The sequence below is a fragment of the Pogoniulus pusillus genome, chromosome 30 (genome assembly GCF_015220805.1).
Source record: "Pogoniulus pusillus isolate bPogPus1 chromosome 30, bPogPus1.pri, whole genome shotgun sequence".
Lineage (NCBI taxonomy): Eukaryota > Metazoa > Chordata > Aves > Piciformes > Lybiidae > Pogoniulus > Pogoniulus pusillus.
In genome coordinates, this window is record NC_087293.1 from 8,521,257 (window position 1) to 8,545,363 (window position 24,107).

At 40.9% G+C, this 24,107-nt stretch overlaps 1 protein-coding gene across 1 annotated transcript in view; it reads right to left on the bottom strand.

Moving 5' to 3' along the window:
* Nucleotides 1–5,857: 5,857 nt before the first annotated feature.
* Nucleotides 5,858–24,107, bottom strand: part of AACS (acetoacetyl-CoA synthetase) — a 43,070-nt gene continuing 24,820 nt past the window's right edge. Inside the window, exons 8-18 of the mRNA XM_064168193.1 lie at nucleotides 23,582–23,729; nucleotides 20,123–20,203; nucleotides 19,267–19,391; nucleotides 16,210–16,274; nucleotides 15,896–16,018; nucleotides 14,071–14,184; nucleotides 13,392–13,517; nucleotides 11,811–11,880; nucleotides 10,759–10,817; nucleotides 9,694–9,896; nucleotides 5,858–7,221 (exon numbers count right to left, since the gene is read on the bottom strand). Of these exons, the coding sequence (XP_064024263.1) occupies nucleotides 7,084–7,221; nucleotides 9,694–9,896; nucleotides 10,759–10,817; nucleotides 11,811–11,880; nucleotides 13,392–13,517; nucleotides 14,071–14,184; nucleotides 15,896–16,018; nucleotides 16,210–16,274; nucleotides 19,267–19,391; nucleotides 20,123–20,203; nucleotides 23,582–23,729 (1,252 nt within the window). The 3' untranslated portion in view covers nucleotides 5,858–7,083. The remainder of the gene's footprint in view (nucleotides 7,222–9,693; nucleotides 9,897–10,758; nucleotides 10,818–11,810; nucleotides 11,881–13,391; nucleotides 13,518–14,070; nucleotides 14,185–15,895; nucleotides 16,019–16,209; nucleotides 16,275–19,266; nucleotides 19,392–20,122; nucleotides 20,204–23,581; nucleotides 23,730–24,107) is intronic.

Sequence of the window (24,107 nt, forward strand, 5' to 3'; positions counted from 1 at the left end):
ACAACCCCTGAAGTGAAGCGTGAAATGGGCTCCACCATTCCAGATAGCCAGGTCCATTTACAGCCTTGCTTGGCATTTGCATCGTAAGAACAAATCCTGTACAAGCAGCTCTCCTCATGCTCTGTACTCCTGCATTAATTCATGAAGTGTCATGTATCCAGCCTATTTTATTATACATGAGAAGCAGGCAAATTAAAATTTTCAGCTGAGTATCACGTTTGGAAAGGCAAGGCCACCTCCTCAGGTCCAGGGAGGCTTGGAAGTCACACCTGTGTAAACTCAGCTCACCTTTTAAACCAAGTTGGCTAAGCTAGCATAAGTTCTCACAGCTTTCCTCAAGCAATTTATTTCAATTTAGCTTTTACCTCCTTGTAGCTAGAAGAAGTTGAAGAGAAATTACACCTGGTTTAAAGGGAAATAAATCATGGAAAAGACCTCTAAGATCATCAAATCCAACCATTAACCCAAGACCACTATGACCACTAAACCATGTCCTGAAGAATATTCCATTGAATTCTTGAGGGATAACCACCCACCTGCTGGACTGCCACAGTGTGCCCATCCCATCATCCAGGTTCCCATAGGACCAGCTGCACCAACAGCTTAAAATCCACTAAAAAGGAAAGAAATGCAGCTCCATATGTCACTGAGCTCCTAAACCCACCTTCTCCTGAGCGAGGAACGATGCTGCAGACGCAGAGAGATCATGAGAGGTAACAGCATTAGAAACAAGCTGGGACTCTCCTCCTTGGGCTGCTCCAGAAGGAATAGCCTGAGATAAACCCTGATATTTAGAAAGGGAAAAATCCCATCATGCTAAGCTGGGGTTTAACTAAAATTAGGCTGTTTGAAGACGATCGTGGAGCTCTTGTCCCCACTGAGGGGAAGCGTATTGGTTAAGGGAGATCAGGCTTGGAATACAGCTCCCAAAAGACATTTTTCAAAGTACCAAAGCCAAACTCAACAGACATCTCCTGAGGATGGGGGTTCAGCTATAGGTTCCCAAACATCACAGCATCCAAGGATGGCAGAGTAAGGAACACTGCCATGACCTCCTATCCCAGATATACATCTCTATCCATCCCCTCTCAAACCTTTACATTGCTACTGATTTCGTCTCTCCTCTTGCCCAGCTCTTGCTGCCCAGCTTCAGGCTTGCTCCTTCAATTTGAGCTCCTCCATTTGAGCTGTTTTCCATGACACCATAGCCAGGTCTTTGGAGAACACAGTGCAATACAACCAATATGTTTCTAATGGCATGAAACTCATCCAAGGAGAAGAAATACTCCCCTATTCCTTGGCAAAACACAGGCTATGGCCTCTGTAAGCTAGAAACGTTAAAAACTATCTCTGTAAATCAAGAACATGCATATCAGTGGGGCTGTTACCCTGCAGCCAATGCCTACCTTCCTTGAAATCACTACAGGACAGGGAAGAAAAGTGAAAAAGGGGCCTTTTTTTTTAGCAGACTCCTCATTAATGGTGTGATCCTCTACATGAACACTTTAATATGCTATTGTAAACTAATTAATGATCCTGGAGATGATGTTTTTTATCCAAGGCACATTTTCCTTTCAGCTGCAATCTCAGGCTGAATGCTGATAAGCCTCTTGAACTTTGCAGAACCACTCGTCAAAAATCAGAAGATGCACATTCATTAAGGCCTTCTAATTAAGAAGTACAAGGTCCAATTAAGCTTTCACTAATGTGCTACATAACCCAGTTAAACAATAGCACACCAAGGATTTTCCCAACCCCACCAAGGCTGTTTTGTCACTGAAGTTCATTTCTGACTGGTGGCTTGGAAGAATTTCTCTGGCCATCAGAAGCAATGATGAGAACTCGCGTGGACAGCTGCAGCCTGCTGCATTAATACTTTGGGACATCTTATTGTTCTGCAACTCAAATTGTTCTGAGACACTCTTGGACTCACTAACAGCATCTCAGAGACTGCTTCCCTCTCCTTTGCATAACAAATTCACTCCCACTTTGCACACAGATCATGTAGAGCAAGATGCTCAAAATGATGTTGATTATTTGAATCTAAAAAGGCTCCTAGTTCCCAGCAAGGAAAATCCACAGGCTGCCAGCAGCTCCATGGCTGCTGTACTGGACTGACCATACTGCACAGCTACTCATACCCTGCTTTGATTTCTGAAAGAGTGTGTAACACGGAGCTTCCTCTTGTTACAGAAGATGTAGAAGAAAATGAAGTTGTGTCTTGTTGGTGAGAATCGATTATCTAAGAGCTGAAATGTTTTCAAAGGCTGAAAGATGAACCAAGCATTTTTGGCTTCATCACCTCAGCTCTGTAGGACGCAGGATCTAGCCTGTAAAACAGACATCTCAGGAAACAAGTAACGAGCTAAAAGATTTAAGTGGAGAAGTTGCTCTACACAGAACTCCAGAGAGCACCTGTAACAAAGCCAGAGCCTTCCTGTGTACCAAAACATCTCTGATCAGTCTCAAGTGTGGAGAGAGGTTAAGTGCTCAATAAGGTGACACACTAGATGAAAGGGAAGTGCAGAAGCTTAATTGAAACATTACTTAAAATGACACTTAAAGAATCATAGAATGGTTTGGGTAGGAAGGAAACTTAAATAGAATCTAGTTCCAAAACTCCCTGCCACAGGCAAGGACATCTTCCACTAGATCAGGTTGCTCAAAGCCCTGTTCGACCCAGTCTGGAATGCTTCCAGAGACAAGGCACCTATAATCTCTCCAGGCAACCTGTTCCAGTGTCTCGATGTCCCCCACAGTGAAGAATTTCTTCCTGACACCTAATTAAACCTACCATCTTTCTATCATTATCCCTGATGGAGAGTCCCTCCCCATTGCTCTCCAGTTGTTCCAAATCAGTGCCCATTCCATGCTCTGACCAAAGCACAACTGCAACAGGCAGTTTCAAATACATCAACAAGCATCTTTCCTGCATCACTCAAGCTCTTATACCTTGCATTGAGGAGATCAGTAATTGAGGAGATTTCAGGCCCTGGTCTCACACTTCTGTACCGGGCTCCATCACAGCCTGCCCCAGACAAGCACTCACTATCTACTTCTCTCATAGCCTGTTGAGCACCTAACTTCCACAGGCTTTCTACGATGATACTTAGTCTTGATATTTCACCCCATCAAAGCCCTCATGGGGGCTAGCTGCAGTAGCACTTACCAGCATGAGGACTGGGGCAGCACTTGCATCCAAGGATGTGACATGGGCAAGACCTTTCTCAAGAGATTCACTTGGACGTCACCTGGACACCATCTCCCTGTCAGAGGATTACCTACAGACATTAGTTTTCCCCAAACCTAGACCCTACATTGTTGCCTCAAGCCCAAGCTGGCAGCCTTATTGCAGTACTCTAACACTGCATTTGAAATATTATTCTAACACCCATTTACCTGTGTGAGGGACAGCTCTGCCTTGTGAAGGACATTCTTTAATATGCATGCCCATTTAAAAATGGAAAGACAATCATGGCCCCAGGGAAGTTGCATTCCATCAGGCAATTACCTGTGTTTTAAAAACCACTCAGTAATTCACACAACCAATTTCTCTTGCACATAATAATTTTATCAGCTATGCCCTGCTTGGGTACCAACTCATTTTATTTCTTTAAGAACCACCACTAACCAGGGAAATTAATTGAAATCATAAGGCAGTGGGAGAGAGAAGTACTTGTTCCAACAGAAGCTAACAAAAGCAGGTTTCCAAACGGGAAGCAACAAGACTAAGTCCCTCAAAGAGTCAAGGGCAAATGGGTTGATTCCACCACAATGCAATGGTTACTCACATTCACAGAAAAGCAAGGGAGAAAATCTCCTGGAGTATCCCTGCTCTGCATTTCTTTGCTGTGAACACTAGATCAGAGCTCAAAGCACATTCCAGAACAAGCCACACATGCCACTAAACTCTGCACATGCAGCTGCTCAGGCAGAATACAGTGAAGCCCAAGCTATAACCAAGCAAAGTGCAGGGCATTCCCTGCAGGCAGTACCTTCAAGGTACATGTACAACTTGTTACACACTGACAGTCCCAAGGCATTGGGACTTTCTGGACATCACCTGAGGTAGGTCACCACTCTGTCAGCTCATTCTGCCAGGGCTACCCAGCTCAGCCTTCAGAGCATCACACAGCCGTGGCACTCACTGGAGTTTTTGTTGCTAATGCCATGGTATCGGGAGGTGCACTGCCATGCCAGACCTCATTGTGGCCAAGTATCTGGGAGATAGCAGTTTGCAAAGGCCTCCTTGAAACTGCATCTGACCACAGTTATCCTGGAAAGAACAAAGCTAGTTTATAATCTGAGGTGGGAAGTGGAAAGAAAATCATGTTGCTTTTCTGTTACAAACTGATGACTTCAGCTCCCTGCTTCTATGCCAGTGGTATTTTGAACCCAATGGAGTAGTGTCACCTTCACAGCCCCATGGCAGCAACCAAACAAATGGGTCACATGCGCTAGGTAAGATAAATGCACCTTGGATGTTAGGAAGACAGTATCTGTGATGGAAGGAGCTACACTTGGGAACTCTTAGTTCTGTCAGAGTCTCATCTCAAATGCAAGTCACTTCACGAGCCAGTGTAAGAACTTCACCCCTGGATTTGCATGAGCTGTCAGCATCCAGCACTTCCAAAAGCCAGGCCCTTGAAACCTGGTGCAGCACAGAAAGGTCATTTGTCTGCACAGTGCTCAGTCTGCACCACCCATCAGGGCTTTATGGCTATAAAGTCACTGTCAGTCCACAGATCAATACATATTTGTATTTTTGTTTGCAACTAGAGTCTGGGAAAAGCTTTGCAACATCTGACATTTGCAAGAGATCAAATTGTATTTGTTCACAAAACTTTCCACAATGGTTCCAGCAGGCTAATGGATTAAAAAACCCAGCCTCCAGGCATTGTATATGTTCTTAATGTATCTGTGCTTCTAAACTATCTTTAATTAATGAAATATCCCAAAATTACTTATTAATAAGGATCTGGGGGCTTTGTAAACTCCAGACATTTTGCATGAATTAAAGAACAATATAATGAAGTTTTAATGAATACAAAGTCACAGTTAATGCAAAATTTATATATAGCATGCCAGAGGGGAAAGGAATTTAAAAGTACGCTTAATCATAGGTTATTGGCAGCTGGGTAGCTCCAATTTATACTTTCCTAGCAGGTGCTTGGTATTTATATTATCACATTGTCCATGCCAGCTTGGTCTAGTGTCTGAATTGGTACAGTTCAGAAAGTCAGAGGGAGACCAGCTCATTTAACACTTGGTTTGCTAATGAACTATTTCTGCACTGTGTGGTGAATGTGAGGCTGGTAGCCACACACTAACTGTGGATTCAGTCACAGAGCATATGAGAGGGGCTCCTCCCCAACAGTTTTACTCCTGTGGAATTATTAGCAGCAATATTTGACATTCTGCAACAGCCTTCAGCTTACTGGAGCTAGCAAGCTGAGATCAGAGGGTGGAAGGAACATATAGTAACAACTTTAGCTCTCTGCAGCTAAACAGGAACATCTACATTTTGCTTTAAGTAACAGAGCAAGGATCCCTTTCAGCAACATTAGTGTATCACAACCTACAACTCCTTGATGTACTCACACTAGGCAGATTTTCAGCACTTCCTTCCACTGCTGTCCACCTCTGACTCTCAATGAGTCAACCATGCATACACAACTAGCAGCAAGGCTCTATTTGCTCTGGGCTCTGCATAAGAAAACAGGAGAAAACTTTCAGAGAACAATTTTGTAGACTCAGTGGACTTGGATGAAAATCAGTGACAAGCTCAAAACGTTTCCATGATTCTCAATTGAAAGAAAAATTAATATGTGACAATAACTGAAAGCTGAAACAGGTGTAATATAGAATATATATAAAGAATCAATTTATTTTAATTAACTCTTTATCAATGCCAAATGCATCCAAACACAATTTTAAGTACATAATGATCTCAATGCATTAAATACTTAACCCACAAACTTCAAATAGTGCAGGAGAAACAGTGCCAAAGGTTTGGTACAACTACTGCAACTGTATTTTATGAAAAACCAAGCAGTGCTTCAGTGCTTCCATTTTACTGTTTTAGTATGCTCATTACAGTATTTTTTCCCTTTATAAACTGGAAGGACACAGAGATAGAGAACATTTTAGTCTTTCACTTTCAACATGACATTTAGTAAAAAAAAAAGTTACAAACCCCACCAGCTTTTCAGAAACAAACAGACTGGAATTCTTCAGCTAATGTAACACAGGATTTGTTGCCTTATAGCCAACAAAATGAGGAAGCAAAATGCTGCCTTCAACTGCAATGTCGTCAATCCAGAGCAACGACTGCAAACTCCATGGAAATAACCTGGAGTTACACCAGGAATGAGGAGGATGTGATCGCTCCCTCACTTTCCAAATCCCCAGGAGTCTATCAACTAGAAGTTTAAAACAAGAGGAAGGTTACATCACAACATGAAGCAGCAATTGTCTTCAAGGGTACCATGAGATATTTCAAGACTGAGATTACTCCAAGTCAAGTCGAAGGGCTTTAGTGCATTATGATTTGGCTTTATAAAAACATTGAAGTGCACACTACGTACAGAACACCTCCATGTTTCATGGTTAAGTACTTAAAAACACTGTTTAGTCCTTACAGGTGACCTGAAACACATGGATGGAAAAATAATAGCTAAAAAAATCCAGTTTAAAAAAAAAAGAAAGCATTTCATGAAAGAAATAATCTGTTTGTAACTGTAACTTATGGTATTGGTGCTCCCATCTGATGGGCTGCTGAAGTAAATCTAACAAGAAAAGATGTACTCATACACAAAAAACCAAGACAGGCAGGTTCCTCCTTCCAGGCTGGAAAACACTCCAAGAGGTATGGCATATTGAACCAATAAAAAGGGAGCTAAGCTTTACTCAAGCCTTTCATAATGCACTTCATGAAAGAGTTTTTCTTTTTTAAAAGAACCACTGGTATTAAATAGAGCTTTTTATCTTTACATACAATATTGGTATATACAAAACAAACACAGAACAAAGACAGATGCAAAAAATAAAGAGAGAAACAACAAACCACCCAGACAAGTGACTTCAGAAGTTCTGAAGCTCAGGGATGTTTTGGTACAGGTCCAAAGTCTCTGGGTTTGAGAAAGCTCCCCGCTGCTCAACTTCTTTCCCTGCAATTATTTGCTTCACAGCCACTTCCACTTTTTTCCCATTTATTGTATACTGAAAAACAAAACCAGCAGTGATAAAGTTACACTTTTCATGTAGTAGCTTTATGGAAATATTTGTGAAGGCCCCAACAATCCCTGCACTCAACCAAAACTTAGCATAATGCCTTCCCTTCTGTAACATTTGGAGTAGCAGAATATTTCTTCTCTAAAATCACTTTAAGACTCAGAGTAATTCAAAGATGAGTTTGATTTTAGTTTATTAGTTCTATTTGATAACACTGTGAGAACCTGATCAAGTCCCAACTTAAGAGTAATGACACTAGATCAGAGTCTAAATTTTACACTCCATAAGTCTTTGGTTTATATCCTGACACAAATTTTCAAACACTTTTCTAAAAAGGGGGCTCAAAAACCAGCGCACAAACTAAAAACAAAGCCTGACTTCATTGGATTTTAGGAGCAGAGAAATCAGACTTGAAGTTAATCAAAAAGTAAGACAATTGCAGGAAAAAAAATCATTAATTTCTCTTCTTGAAATGAGAGCACTTCTGTTTCTGACTAGTAAAGAACTACTCTAATGGTAACAAGAAGTATCAAGGCGCATTTTGGATGACCTCTGTCTGCTTTCATAGGCACCTAAGATTTAAAACCAACTTCCTTGGGCTAGTATCACTGAGAGGTACTGGGAAGCAGCAACTTAGAAAGGATGACCTCCAAATATCTCCTTAGTCTTGTCTGTCTGCTCTGGGCACAGAAATTACTTCATATAAAAAATAAATCTGCTGACTGGGGACCTCAGGTTGTTCTGGTCTCCAAAGCCACTGCAACTCTTGCTTCACCATTTTCCTATAGAGATCTTTCAGAGCCAAGCTAAACAATCCTCCTGCAATACTGATCTCGATACTAAATCACACCCTTCCTTATTAATATTACTTGAAGTTGTGTAATCCTACCCTTCTGAACCATCTTAGGCAACTACTCTACCTTCTCAAAGACTAGCAACCCATTTTTAACAAGTGTCCAGAAACCAGAACAACTCAGTGGCCTACAAGGGAACTGCCCCCTTTTAAAAGCTCAGACAGGCTGCTCAAAGCAAGTTTGCTTCATCAGTAAATACCTTGTAGCTGACAGAGTGCTTATCCTGTCTGGACAGGACTAGAAAGATTTGCACCAAGAGCTTGTAGCATGTTTTCAAGCACCTGCATATCTCATTAAAACTCATGATTGTATGTACAGTCCTAATCACTTCAACACAGCTTGACTACTTCTAACCAGCATACAGTTTCAGTTTGCAGTCAACATCAGATTGTATATTCAGATGGGTTGAAATACATTTCTAAAAGCAGAAAACAAAGAGGTTTCCCTCCCAAGCAACACTTCTGAAGAAAGATGGGAGGCAGCTCTGATCCCTTTACCAGTGGTGTACTTACCTGAAAGGTAATTAAACTTCACTCAGCTGCAAATTCAAAGTGTGAACTAATTAATGATGGAAGCAGGCCTTCCCGAGGGGCAGCCCATCACATCAGCTCCATGCTGTACATTAGGTGATTTACATGGCTTACAAGTTCAGCACTTCATGCAGAAGCTCAGCTGAAGCTCAGGGAATCTAGACCTCAACACTTAACAGGTGCAGGGGAATTTATAGTCACGCAAAGACAACACTTGAGCCAAGCATTATTTGACAATTCAGCAGATCGGACCCAGATGGCTGCATGCACCACAGGGGCTGGCAGCCCTGAACCCTAGACCACCTTTGCAGGTAGAGGTACACTGGCAGTAAATGGGCATCAAAATATCCAACAACTGGGCTCAAGTCTTCTCTCTAAGAACATTCAAGTGGACTTGAAACAGCTCAGTGCACCCTCATTCTGCTCTGTTAGGATTGTTCAGGAGAATCTAGCAGGGAAGACTATAAACACAGGCATTTCAACTGAAGAACACTGCAGAGTAACAGCTCCAGAAGACTGAGCATGCAGAACCTTCAGCTACACGAATTTCTCCCCCCTCATCCTTCCCAAGCACTAAGATTTTATTTTAGCTCCTGCTACAGTTAGCACAGCAATAGAGCTACACTAGAGTGGATAAACACATGTAAAAGTGAAATAGTTTATAAAATGATTTTATAAAAGTTTGTTCAGTGCTCTCAGCTTCCCTAAGAATGTCACTTGAAACAGGAAAACAAAAGCAAAATAAGCTTATGGGTAGCAGACAAGCTGAAGTGAAATTACCTTTACAATATTTCCCTTTTAAAAGGCTTAACTATATATTACCAAGAAAATGCAGCACATTTATAAATTGAGAAGGAGCAGTTTTAGGCATTGTTAAAAAACAAAAACAGGCTTTGCTGAGAAGGAGATGAAATGATGTTGCTAGGCAACACAGACAAACTATTTATAAAGCTCAAATACACTTTTGAGATGCTAAAACTTCCACGCATGTGGGTTTGAAGAGCAATGACAACTGCTCCTTAATTACTATTCAAGGTGACAAAGGCAAAAAGCAGGCAGCATTTTCCATGACATACCGGAATGCCTTTGGTTTCCAGAATGAGGCTTGGAACATGCCTGGCAGAAAGTGCTACCCGAATGGCATCACGGATTTTTTTCACCAGATGCTCGCTGAAGACATGGTTTGAAGTCATCTTCAGGAAGAGTATCACCCTCTCCTCCCCATCTTTGTTGTACTGAGGGACACAGAGGCTATCGGAAACCTCCTCAAAGGCTTCAACTGAAAATGAAGGAAGAGTCCTTATTAACATTTAGGTTTGTGTATTCTGAAGGCATCTCCTTTGGTGCAACCATAAGAAAAACAAAATCACCTCCTGCAAAAGGCAACACAGACTTTCCAGCTAGCTTATTTTACAGCAAGCTTCCCTTCTGGGTGCTCTGAGATTAACTGCTCAGGCAAAAACCACAGATTTAAGGATCATCTCTTTAGGTTAAGAACAAAAGGGGAAAAAAAAAAACACTCAACAAAAAACACCACCAAATAAAACAAAAGAAAAAAAGCTGTAACTTTCAGGATAGAAACTTTTACACTCAACCATTTCCTTTGGCTTCCCTCACCACCCCTGTTCCTGCACAGACAGAAAACCAACAAGAACAAAAGGAAGGCAACAGATCCTTAAGTCTCAGATTAGCACCTTACACAGGCACAGTTTCAACACCTTTCACAAGATACAAGATCGACCTTTGAGCGTAAGCTCCAGAACTTCTCCTGATTAAGACACAATAAAACCAGCCAGAGGCTTATCTTGGGGCATTAAAAAAAAGCATCTTTAAAAGTTAGATATTCTTAAAAATGTGTGTGATAAAAATCAGGCCATATACACTACTTGTATCAAAGTAATATCTTAAGGACAGCACATCTCAAACACTCATCTCCAGCCCTACAGATGCTTCATGAAAGCAACCCATTTCAAGCCCACACAACTGAATTTGATCATTGATGTTAATAAGTTCTGTAATTCCATTGTGAAAGCAGCAAGTTTTTTATTACTTAATCCCTCTAAACACCTTTATAATGCTTACATTTCAGATCTGAAGGCAACAATTTCATAGCTGAAAGAGGTGGAAAGTTAATTTCATACCTATGTTATAGATCTCAGAACTTCCAAATCTTACTCCATTAGGATTTAATGTACCATCACTGAAAATCACACAAACAAAGAAGCATTAAAATGTGATTACAGTTTCATGAAAAGAGAAAAACTGATGCAATTAACCAAGTTTCTCTACATTCATGCAGTGAATACACAGCCACATTAGAGTTTTAAAAGCATTTGATTCAAAAAGACATTTTGCTCCTTAGAATGAAGTTGTACAGAGAACCTCAACATCAATTCATTCATCTTTCCTAGTCTCTGCCTTTTCTGGTAGCCTACAAATACACACACACTCCACTGATGACAAAACAGACCAAGAATTTTTGTAGTACTCCATATTGCAATTGTCTCTCATTATTCTCCAGCTTAAGTTATAGCTGGAACTTGTGCTTCATATATAGCAGCCTGACACCATCTGTCTGTCGAGTAGGTCTGCTTGTGACAATGCCAGTCACAGCTCAAGGCACTCACTCAACTTTGTTTCAAACAGCAAGCTGAAAGTTTAGGGACAGCTGTGATCTTGGGATATTTATGATCATTCACATGAGCACAGCTCAATATGAGCTTCCATAATTCAGTTTTGCTGTAAAGCAAGTCAATGGCAAAGCCAAGACTTAGAAGACAAGTTTCCTGATGCACCACCTTGAGTGGCCTGCATCCTCAATTCAAGCTCTAACAGGTGATCATCAGAAACCAAGGAACACAATCACAGAATGTTAGGAGATGGAAGGGACTTCCAGAGATAGAGTCCAACCCCCCCTGACAAAACAGGGTCACGTAGGGCAGGCACCACAGGAGTACATCCAGGCAGGTTGCCTTAGGTGATAGTCCAACACCAAATGCAGAGCAGAACTTTGAAATGAGCTTTCTTTCTCCTAACCCAGCTGCTCTAATTTAAAGAGTTGAAGCCCACAATACTGGATTTCACAAAATAAAGCTGACAGGCACGACAGAGTAATTAACATATATTATGTTCCACAGTGAAACTTGCAAACCCTAACACATTTACTCCAAACACTGTCACCCAAATACCATACCTGCGACCCAGCATGACAATTCCTCCTGTTTTGGGATTGATCTTGCAGTAATCACCATGGGCCCAAACACCTATTAGAGAATGACAGAGGTTAAGCAGCTAATTTCTAATTCATCCAGTCACAGCAGATATTTAACTCATGTTAATAAAATAGGTACAAAAATGTAACACATCACATCAGACATACTTCCTTAACCCACAGCAAACATAGCAGTACTTAACTATGCAAACCATCTACACTGCACTTACTGCACAGAGACAGCTCACATTAGGATCAGACACTAATCTCAGACCTTTATCCTCTGACTGCATGACTACATAGCATCCATTAGGTGTTTAGAGCAGCTGTTCATGTTACATTTGGAGGAAACTGGAAGAATCTCCCACAAAGGTTACAACATTCCATCCAGTCTTTCTTAGGATTTAAATTCTCTGCCAGAGACATCTGGGCTGGCAGTGTAGGTTTTAATAATTCCTTTGTGAGCTTATGTCCTTGAAGTGTTAATATAAAATCAGATTTGACTTTTCAGAGCTAGAGTAACTTTTGTATTAAGACACATACTGCCAGAGCAGCTTGCCACAAACACAAATACCAGCCAATCCAACTCAAAGTTTTCTAAAGCAAGCCTCTATTTTCAAGTGCATGTTTAAATAAGACCATTTTCTAACTTAACTTACAACCTTAAGCCCATTTACAAGGAAAGATAGAAGCAGAGGTTCAGATAGACCCCCTGGATTATAGTCATTTCAGTCTAACAACTGTGGAAAGTTTGGGGTTTTCTCATTTCTTGTCAGACTTCCATTTAGACTGCAGGTTTCACATACCCTTGATTTTCCTGCAGCACATCCTGACTTGCAAATAGCAGTAATAGAGTGAATTCACAAAAAAACCCAAACCCTTCTGTCTCCAAAAAGCAGCAGCTTGGGGTCCTCCTTCTGTAAATAAGTTCCTACTGGTAGACCACTGGAAACTCAGCACCCCTGTGCCACACAGACAGAAGCTCCGGATGAACAGAATCCTCCACAATTGTTAGGAAGAAAGACTGTCTCACAGTTCCTTTACTCTTACCACTATTGGAAGACTGCACGAATGCAGAATATGCATGTCTCAGACAGCATACACTTAAACATCATGTTAATGAGGTAGCAAGCCAGAACTTACCCCTTAGGATTCACTCCTGCTAGGTAGAAGCGGTCTCGCAGAGGTGCAGTAGCACTCATTAATGGAGGATTGCTCCCTGACCTATTCAGCACTTTCATTTCACACCCATGCCAAGCAGTCTGCACTATAGATTACCAGGCTGTTACAGTCATATCTACCTAATGAGAGCAGGAGCAAGATGGGACTGGAGCTTTCCAGAGATTCTTATTAAACTGATTTGGATCAATATTCAAAAGAAACTGCTAGAAAACAGAGTGAGATATTACTGAACAACCTGTGGAGTTCTCATCTTGCAAATCTGGATTCAAAGCTGCATCTGCCTGCCACTGGGCAAGAACAAACCTATATCTTCACAAGAGCATCAACACAACCTGTATCTCTGGTCACTTTGAGCAATATCCAAAGGCCTTGATCACATACCTGGGAATTTTGAGAAATAAGCCTTTCTGTACTTGTTTCCATTCTCATCATTCCAGAAGTGTGTAGGCTGACAGGGAATAGGCTTGGTACAAACCAGTTCTCCACTTTCACCCCAAACTGGTTTTCCTGTTTACAAAGAAAAGGGGTTTTCTTCATTTCTCTTCTGTAAACAACAGAGTGCCATAGCAAACAGCACCTGCAGTTATTACTTTTCAGGACAGATACTGCTGTATGTAAGGTATGACACACCTGGTGGGTTTAACAGCTTGTGTTCAGTTCCTAAACTCATCCCCACCTTAACCTCAGTAACTTCAGGGTGGAAGCCACCCTAGCATCCACAGCACCAGAGCTAACTGGTATACACACCACAGACTGGAATTTGACCTCAAGGTACTCCAGCAGAATGCCTGAAAAGGAGAACCTTTTTACACACTGATTATCTTCACTGGAGTTCTGTACAATCCAGATCAGACGCACCAAGATGCAGGTTTTGTGCAACACTTCCAAAGTGCAATCACTCATTTAACAGCTGTTTACCCATCTCAAGAATGAAACACAATCATAGAAAATATATTTCAATTATGTGACTATGCATGTCTTTTATATTAGGTGGAAATGTTTTAATCGTTATAGGACCTTCAGTTTCAACAGGCTGCACAGTACTTTGGATAATAGTTACCTTCATCATTCCATGCTTCTACAGCCATTCCCAGATTTCTGGCCTGAATTTCTCCTTTGTAAACTGGAATTGTAACATTATGACCCATGAAACATGAAATGATATCTGTTCCACCTACAACAAAGGAAGTCCATTTAGAACATGAAGTACCCTTTGGAATAAAAAACTTGAAAGCTGTAGGAACCTGAAACAGCAGAATTCCACCTTTGCCAAATGCTTCTGATCTACATTCAGTTGAGAGTATTATCTGGGATGCTGCCTTACAGAAAAAGGGCTTCTTTCCTCAGTTTATATGTCTTTTGATAAGTATATTCTCTTCATGCAGAAATATGCCTTAAGGCAAAGCTTTTCTTATTCCAGTAGTTTCTTTAACCTCGTTTAAAGAAACTGTTTATGCAAGTGAGAAAAACAAGGCCTGGTTTACAGACTCAGACATTTAAGATCACTTAGTAATGTTTGTTTGTTTTCATTAAAGTAACCAGTCAAGCTATTCCACTCTATTTACTTAGTTTTCACATCTCATTCTCATTAGCAGGCAGGTAAGGCGTGAACAGTTACCTTAATAAAAATAGATCCTGTCAAAGCACTTACTTAACTGGAATATTTATAGTCTAAGACTTCAAGGAAGTAGAATTTTAAGACACAGATCAATCATGATGACTTGACTAAAAAACAGTCTTCTGCATTTGAGAAAAATTTCTATAGTAACAAGTTCAAGATCCATCACTACTCTTACTAAGACCAGAGTCAGAGGCATTTTCAGGAGAAGAGTGAGACTTTAAAAGCCACACTAAAATGAGTTAAAAAGCCCTTTCAAAAAGTCAGTCCTCACTACAAAGCAGAATGAGTTGGTCTGGGGTGGACCTATTGTGAACAGAAGTTGCCCCAGAAGCACTGCTCACAACAACCTGCACAGCAGGTGGGCCTGATATTTTTCCCAATTATGTAATTCTCACACACCCCCCAAAGGAAAAAAAAAATTAAAAACTGCCTGCAGTGCCAATTACTTAGCAAAAAAGAATTGAAATGGGAACATAGAAAAACCTCTCCAAGAGGTATTTTCTGCTGAAGTCAGCTCTCTGCAGAACAGTATGTTCTACAGGTTAATAGACTCTTCTCTTGATGTCACCCTGCTACCCTTATGGACAGGCAGTCAAAATAAATGATCCTGCTTTAAAAAGCTAAAGCCCAGAACACCCACCACATCAGAAACATTCCATCTACAAGCCTTAAGTCTGTGACCTTCGTTATAGCACACTGAACTATGCAGAAAACATAAAAAGACAATTCCAATTTAACTATACTGAAGCCTGAATGATCCAAGGCTTAACACAGGCCCTATGAGGAGAGGCTGAGGGAGCTGGGGGTGTGCAGCCTGGAGAAGAGAAGGCTCAGGGCAGACTTCATTGCTGTCTACAACTACCTGAAGGGAGGCTGTAGCCAGGTGGGGGTTGGTCTCTTCTCCCAGACAACCAGCAACAGAACAAGGGGACACAATCTCAAGTTGTGCCAGGGGAGGTCTAGGCTGGATGTTAGGAGGAAGTTGTTGGCAGAGAGTGCTTGGCGTTGGAATGGGCTGCCCAGGGAGGTGGTGGAGTCACCATCCCTGGGAGTGTTCAAGAAAAGACTGGATGAGGCACTTAGTGCCATGGTCTGGTTGACTTATAGGGCTGGGTACTAGGTTGGACTGGATGATCTTGGAGGTTTCTTCCAACCTGGTTGATTCTATGATTCTATCCCCAAATATACAGCAGCAAACAAGCAAGGAGGAAATGCACAGGCAAGGAAGAGGATTAGCAGGATGTGTGCAGCATAAAGGTATCACCTGAAATGGATCCCAGGAGAACACTGCTTTTTATGTGTTTGTAGACATACTCATAGCTTTGCGACTTAAGCGGTGATCCTGTCGACAGGATAGTGTGGAGTGTTTGGAGGTTGTGTGTTTCACCTTAAAAAGGAGGAAACCAACAAAACAGGTCAAGGAAGAGTATTTACAAGAGCATGTAACTGTCACTACAATTCAGTGATTACATACAGGACTTTGCGACAAGACACAGGGCCTGGATCAAGGTACAAGATACCTGGAGCGGGAAGGTAGGAGGGAGGGCAGAAGGGGCTCAAGAGCTTTTTGAAGCTTACATGGTTTTAAATTTTTCTCCTCTAGCACAGCCAGCCACTTTGCACCCGTTCCAAGGATGGTGATCCTAGAAGGAGGAAAAAAAAGAAAGGGTAAATGTCTAGCATTTTTAAATATGCTAAGATTCTAACTACCTGCAATTCTTACTGCACCAAGCAGAGGCTATTAGACACTCTGTACATTAAGAGGCTGCACTGCTTAAATGAACAGTTTAGGTTGGAAGGGACCTTAAAGATTATCCAGTTCCAACCTCTTGCCACAGGCAGGGACACCTCCCACTAGAACAGGTTGCTCAAGGCCTCATCTGACCTGGCCTTGAACACCTCCAAGGAGGGAGCAGCCACAACCTCCCTGGGCAACCTGTGCCAGTGTCTCACCATCCTCACTGTAAAGAACCCTTTCCTAACATCTAGAGGCTCCCCTCTGCGAGTTTAAACCCATTACTCCTTGTCCTATCATTACAAGACCCTGTAAATAGTCCCTCCCCAGCCTTCCTGTAGGTTCTCTTACAGATACTGGAAGGCTATTATAAGGTCTTCTGGAAGTCTTCTCTTCTCCAGGCTGAAGAGCCCCAACTCTTGTAGCCTGTCTTCATAGCAAAGCTGCTTCAGCACCTCTTGACTAAAGCTTTCTAAGTGCAAGGCACATCTTTTTGAGCAATTTTTTAGCCAGATCACATCACTTCCAGAGCTCTGGAACTTCTATAGTTAAGTATTAAGCAAAGCTTTCCCACCTCGTGGAAAACATTTGCTTTCATTTACAGGAATTCATCCTGCAGAACACTCCAAAGACATCATAAAATGTTATAACGTTTACTTCATTAATGGACCATAATTGCCACTAAGCTGTTTAACAACTGCTGCCTTGTTACATTCTTGCCCATTAAAAAATGTTGCCATTTCAAGGCACAGTTTAACAAGGAATATATCTGAGGACAGCAGTCAATGACTTCCTTAGATACCCATTTGATTTCTACTGGTTAAAACGTCTTGAGTTGCAGGTGCTTAACAGAACATGAAATTTGCTCTGGCCCTTGCAGAAAGTGTATTTAGAGCTCTCCAATACCACATAATTAACATCTGAAGCAAAGGCTGTACCCCTTCCCCACTATCAATGGAAGTGCTAGTTAAATATTTCTGCTGACTTTCAGGAAATCCTCTTCCCTGCCTTCTGTTAATTCATTTTATATTACAGCAATAAACTCACTCAGGAAAATGCAGAGAGACAGATAAGAGATAGTGCCTGGGTGCACAGAAGGCAGGCAATACACACAGCAGTGGAACTTAAAATAAGGCCTTGCTCTCTTGGCTTCTACTCCACTGGTAAGATGGAAGGCAAAACAGCTTCAGACATGGAGAAGGGGCTATTCACTGCTGTTCACTCTCTCTTTACCATTCAGGTGGGTGACTTTTACCTCTTTGGCAGGGACAGCAACAGGCTATTTGCACAAAGACATTGGTGCATAGAGCCATTTATCAGGTAGAAGGGAACAGCCTCATGAGAGCCCATAGATGTATGCTGCTCCTCCACTTACCACAGACCACCATCCCCATGAACTACTTTAGTTCCATGTAATACTTGACTTTCCTTCCAGGCTTTGAATGGGTGCTTCTTTTACAGTCAGAGTATGTAATGCTTGTGTTTATTTTTAAGCTTTGACACTTCCTCTACAGCACATGTAGAGCCTCGTCTGCTATTAGTGCCTTCCAAATGCAACAGAGCTGCTGGATGGTGACTAAACAGTTGACTTGAACAGAGCTTTAATTGATGTCCACTTGAGTCACTCCTGTCATGCAAGATGAGGTATCTTGATGATACTAGAAGAATATGCTATCTGAAGGGAAGTATGGTGCATCTTCAGAGGATGAAGGTAGTCTTAACATGTTGAAACCTTTTCCTCTTTAAATATGTAACACATGACTGAGCTGGGAACAGACTGCGTTATGAAGCACCACACAGATGGGCACCACTTTTAGCACCAGATTATAAAAGTGAGACATGCAGACACATTTCAGTTATCTTCACTTACTTTTGGCATGTAGAAACAATGCTTAAATATAACCTGTGGTATTTCTTAATTCTAAATTTTTGCCTGTTGTTCTCCTGGGTTTTTTTTGCAGGGAGTAGCAGGGGGTGTCTTGAAGTCTGTAGCTTGGATTTTGATTGGGTTTTTTTGTTTGAGTTTGGTATTTGTTACTGGAAATAGTCTGACTAGGAGTTAACCTTCAATTGTAATAGCCAGAGACAAAATGTCAGTCTTTAAATATTACATGTCACAAAAGACTAAGTGAAGCTTAAATTAATTATCAAGGAGGCCAAGTGGACCTTTTGGCACCCATTTTCAACCACAAATAAATTCATTCTCATCACCAGTTTAAAATGACAGTCATTTTACCAGTAATCTCATTCAGATCTACTCTTCACATCCAACTGACTAAACAAAAAAAGTATAAACCCAAGTCTAACCAGTGTACAAAGCTCAAGACCCCCACAGGGTTTTTACAGCTGTTTGTCTGATACCTCTCATTTCTTTAGACTTTGAAAGAGGTCACTGTGAGCAGCAAAAAATCAGGTGAGACAAGTAAGAAACAGCTTGACAGAGAGAACTGGGTATTAAACAAAAAATAAGGTTGCTTATATTTTTGTGTTGAGCTTTTCAGCCAATTTATGTGTTTAAGTCGAAGTGCTATGTTGAGTCTTATGTTAAGCTGCTTGAAATATTCTTATTTTCTATGTTCTGAATGTGCAGAGAAATTATTCTTCAGATTGCTCACAATTACTGCCTTTTGAAAAGGTTGCTCTTGAAAACTGACTATTGAACCAAAATTCTTTGTTTGCCTGGAATCCAAATGCTTGATTTAAATTTGAAACAATCAGTTCTTTGTCTCTTCTTCCTCAAAGACTGCTTTAGGCCAGTATTAAAAAGTAACTCCACTCAACGCCAGAAGATAAACTAGGTACTAGTTTCTGACAAAAGAAATTACATCTTTCAGGAGGCTGCTTGTATGTGGGCATCTAATAGGAACAAAGACCATTATCTTTCCATTTAATTTACATACCCTAGTCTGTCAGTCAAGTCCCAGAGCACATTTGGTGATGGAATCAGAGGAGATCCATCATAAAGGACAACTGATGCTCCTGTAGCAAGTGCAGTCACTAACCAATTCCACATCATCCACCCAGTCTGGAAATAAGAAGATACCTGTATTAGTTTGTGTCAGCTAGCTGGCCACTCACAGCAAAACAGAGGTACAGCACAAATTCTTATCTTCAATATCATAGAATGTTAGAGGCTGGAAGGGACCTTGAAAGGTCATCTGGTCCAGTCCCCCTTGCCAGAGCAGGATCACCTACAGCAGATCACACTGAAACATCCAGACAGTTCTTGAATATCTCCAGAGAGGGAGACTCCACAACCTTCCTGGGCAGCCTGTTCCAGTACTCTGTCACCCTCACAGTTAAAACAAAAAATCGTCCTCAGGTTCACATGGAACCTCCTATGCCTCAACTTCCACCCACTGCCCCTTGTTCTGTCCCTTGTTATCACCAAGAAGAGGCTGGCTCCACCCTCCTGGCACTCACCCCTTACCTTTCACAATGCAAGGAGACAGAGCTTGTTTTGCAGGTGATATTGATGAGGCAGTTCAATTGATAAACCTGACACTAAAAATCAATCCATTTCCCTTACTAATTAGATCAGAATCATTTAACACGAGTTTGACCTTTCAACAGAAAAATCTCTGATATTGTACTATTTTTCCTGGGTTTTTTTAACCTCCCTTAAGTAAGACAAGCCCTTGAAGAAATGAGAATTAAAAACACATAAAACCAGACTTGCATTTAAAAAACCCTCCCTTATCTTTATAAGAAAAACATAATAAAGTACTTCTTTAAAATGCTTTAAGCCACACTTGCCGTTGTGTAGTACATAATGATGTCACTGCTTGTCATGTTGCCATGAAGAATGTGTTCCTTCAGATGCTGTATTAGTGTACCCTGAAAAAAAAGACAGTGAAAGAAAAATGTAAGTTCACATAAATGAAGTGCAAAACTGACAGCACAGTAAGACTTAAAACCCCCTAATGTTGTCAATCCTTCACAGGATGTGCTTCAGGATTACAGGCAAGCATTTCCTTTCACTCACAGCTGAAGTAAATCCCTGGGCCTATCTACAGCAGCAGCAATTGCATTCTCCATTTTCTCACATAACTTTTCAGCTTCTCTCATTAGCCCTCAGCAATTCCCACTGCACATCACTTACAATCCATAGAATAAATAACTTTCACTCCTAACTCTGCCCAGCCATCAGAGTTGCAGAGTACTCCATGCAGGCTATAATTTTAACAGCATGCTTTTACCAGTCAGATTTTCCAAGATAAGCCCTTTGACAGAACTCCATTTTCCATGTAAGTAGGCAACCAGGAGGAGTGGAAAAACCTAGAGCTGCTCTGAACTGCAGTAGCTGTTATATTGAAAGATCATTTAACCAAACTATCTCACCCACTAACATCTAGGAGATGAAAGACCTACCTATACACATCTCTTGTAAACACTGAAGTGACTGGCAAGATAAAAAATGCCTAAGGCATCAATATTAACAATGAAACATTTAAATGTATTACTTTCTTTCCTCTCTTGTTAGAAATGCTGAAGTACCTTTCTGCTCATCAAGGCATAATTTGTTAGTATAAGTAAATTCGTCACTAAGTCACTTCATTGCAGTGACAAATTAATGTGATTGATTCTAAAATAAAGACAGGGCTTGCATTTATGCAAGGAGTTATATTGGAATTATTAAGAGCCTCATAAGCATGAAATGAGATTTATGATGAAAGAAAACAGATTACAGATAAACATTTGAAATGAAATAGGAGAGTCATAAAATTGGCACACGCTTCAGAAAAGGCAGAAAACATTAAATAAAAATAAAGGAGTAAATCTTATTTTCTCTTTGCAACTCAAAAGCAACCAGGTCTGAATTTACTTGCTCATTTGAATACACTAAGCTGTCACAATGCTGCCACCTAGCCACAGCTGCCCTTAGTGACAGTTAAAAATTGAAAACTAGGATTTAGAAACAATGTTAACTGTTCCATTTGCCAAAAGAACTGCAGGTATTAACATAATTATTCTATTTATAAGGGTAAGTACTTTGTGTGGCTCACTTAGGTTTCCCTGCAGAGGCAGAGGAGTGAAATTAAAACTAAAATTCAATTAAAGAAAGAAATTTGCTTTCTTTTCCCCCTATTTACTTGCTGCTATTCCAGAGTTTTGGAACCAAAATGAACTTTTTTAACAATGACTTTTGGTAGAGGCTATGAACTCCTGCAAAAGAAATCTAACTCTCAGTCTGGAAGTCAAGGTGCTGTAGTAGAAAGCATAGCTGTTCTGAGAAGCTAAAGGCCCAAGATGCTCTCTTAAGTTTATTTATAGACTTCATTATTTATAGGACCTGTATGACCCTCAAAATAAATCCTAAGCATTTGGCATTTCATGACACGAATTTGGCAGATGATAAAAACTTACTGGTCTGCTTGCCTTCACTGGGCTCAACATATGGCTCATAGAGCATCAAGCATCTGGAGCATCAGAAAAATCAGCAGGCACTGCTGCTCCTGAGCCACACTATCAGCACACAAGGGAGGTGTGCTAAGCAGTTACACAGCTGAGAGAGCAGCTACTCGTGGCTGCTGGTCCTGCTCTAAACCAGCAGTGATCTCCAGGCAGCATTCAGAGAGCCCAATGTGAAAAGATCTCAGAGGGATTTGCCTACAGTTACAAGAAGTCTGTAGCAGCAAGCTCAGGTCTTGCAAGTTCTTAAAGAGGAACAAAAATTAACTGATTAGGATTTGAGAAAAAAAACTCTCTCCTTAGACAGCTGGGAATATGGGACAACTGAAAAGGAGCCTTGGGTCAGAGGTGCTAGCACTAGAACTCTTAAAAAGTAACCACTCTGCAACACATGAATTAAAGCTACTCTGCAGAAACAGATTCCTCACAATCAACAAGTCCTAGTCAAACCACCACATTCTCTTCTCCCCATACAAAGCTACTTAAGAGTTTAGGTATGAACCAAAGATATGATCAGATGGAAAGCAGAGGCATAATTAAGGCCCAGTTAAGTAGCCACATAGATACTATGAGAATAAAAGAACTTCACAACAGAGAAGTCCTGCTGTCTGATCTGCATCCATTTTTTTCATCTCCCTACTGTTCAGCATGCACCACTGAACTAAAGACATGTCCCATAGACCTGTCCCATATTTGCTAATCCATCTCTGCAAGTAGTCAACCAAGTCTAAAGCCAACACAGCATCAGAACAGCTGTCAAACTTCAAAATATACCTCTGTTTTCTTCTTTATGAACAGAACGTATCCCAAAGGCACTGTTCAGTATGTCACACGTTGTCTGGTTTGATCTATTGATAACACAAAGCAAGGTGTTCGCAGGCAGCACAGGAGTCGCCAGTGGGCAAACCCTCCAGACCTTGTTATTAAAGGCAGGCAAGAACACTAAGGGTGCAAGAGAGATCCTGCCTTCAGGCTGCCTAGACAACTCTGCAGCCAGTTTCACAACAGGCTCATCCTGACTTTCAGTGCAAACAGCAGAAATTGTACAGTTTACTTTATACAAGTTGGCACAAGTGTGCCAAGCAACACATTCAATCTGCATTAAGAGGAAAAATGCCTTAAGGGTTACACTAATGGCAGTGCAACCTTCAATGCTAAGTCTAACTGCTAGAGTCACTTTCTGGAATTTCATCAACTGCCCAAGAAAATGTGTAGGACAGGAATACTAAATGGAAAGCTTACTAGCATGGGCGATTTAGGCAGCAACCTTGTTGTGACTAAAGGTGCATACAAGACACTGCCCAAAGCATACAAAGCAAACCTATAGCCAAATAGGTTAGCTAAACTCCCCGCTTCCTTCATTAAAGGATTGATGAAGATGACATGAGCTGAATTGAAAGACATAGGGAATAAAGTTTAAGGTAAAAGAACTCTAGATAACAAAATCTGCAAGGTCTCTATGAGCCTTGGCTTGACAGTGTCTAAAAATCAGTTTCAAGCACCCAATCTCTTCTTCTGCAAGTAGGCCAGTTAGGCCAGTTCTACTGCTTTTGAGTGACATTTGCTCCCAGAATTGATGAAATCTTAAAGGTCTCCACAGCAATCCCTAAACCAAGTTATTTTTTATTCTTTTTAGTCCATATATGGTTTCAGTCACTTAAGTTAACATCTCATTGCAAGCTACTAAAACACCATCAGCAACCACTTCTTCTTTAAAGTACATTACAGTACAATACTGTTAAAGGAAAAATGTAACCCAGGTATTTAAATATAGATAGTGCAGCTCCAGGAGGGAAGACATACCCCTGCTGAATGAACCATGCATTTCGGTGCCCCTGTTGTGCCTGATGAATACATGATGAAGAGAGGATGACTGAAAGGCAGCTGTTCAAACTCCAGCTGGGGGGCTTGGTCTCCTTTCCCAGTAGCAAGGAAGTCTTCTAAAAAGATACTGCATAAGAGAGGGAAAAAGAACAGTTCAAACATCTTTTGAAAGCCCTCTATCTGAACAGCTTTTTAACATTCAGCTATACACTCAAACTATGTATATTATCTGTATCCCTAGTCTTTCTGCTCTTTGAATTGCTTAAGATTGTTTCTTTTTTCCCCCTCTGTTTTAAAATAAAACATTAGCATAATATTGAGATTTAACACAACATAATCCAAGCCTATAAATCTGTACCTACCATCAGCTGCAGCCTTAACAACTCCAAGCAGACTGGAACAACACAAACCTCAACACAAAGTCTGCAACTCAACCATTTCCAAAAAGGCAAGTGTCTGATCCAATTCAATAAACAAGCAAAACAAATGATCCAGACTGCAGCAG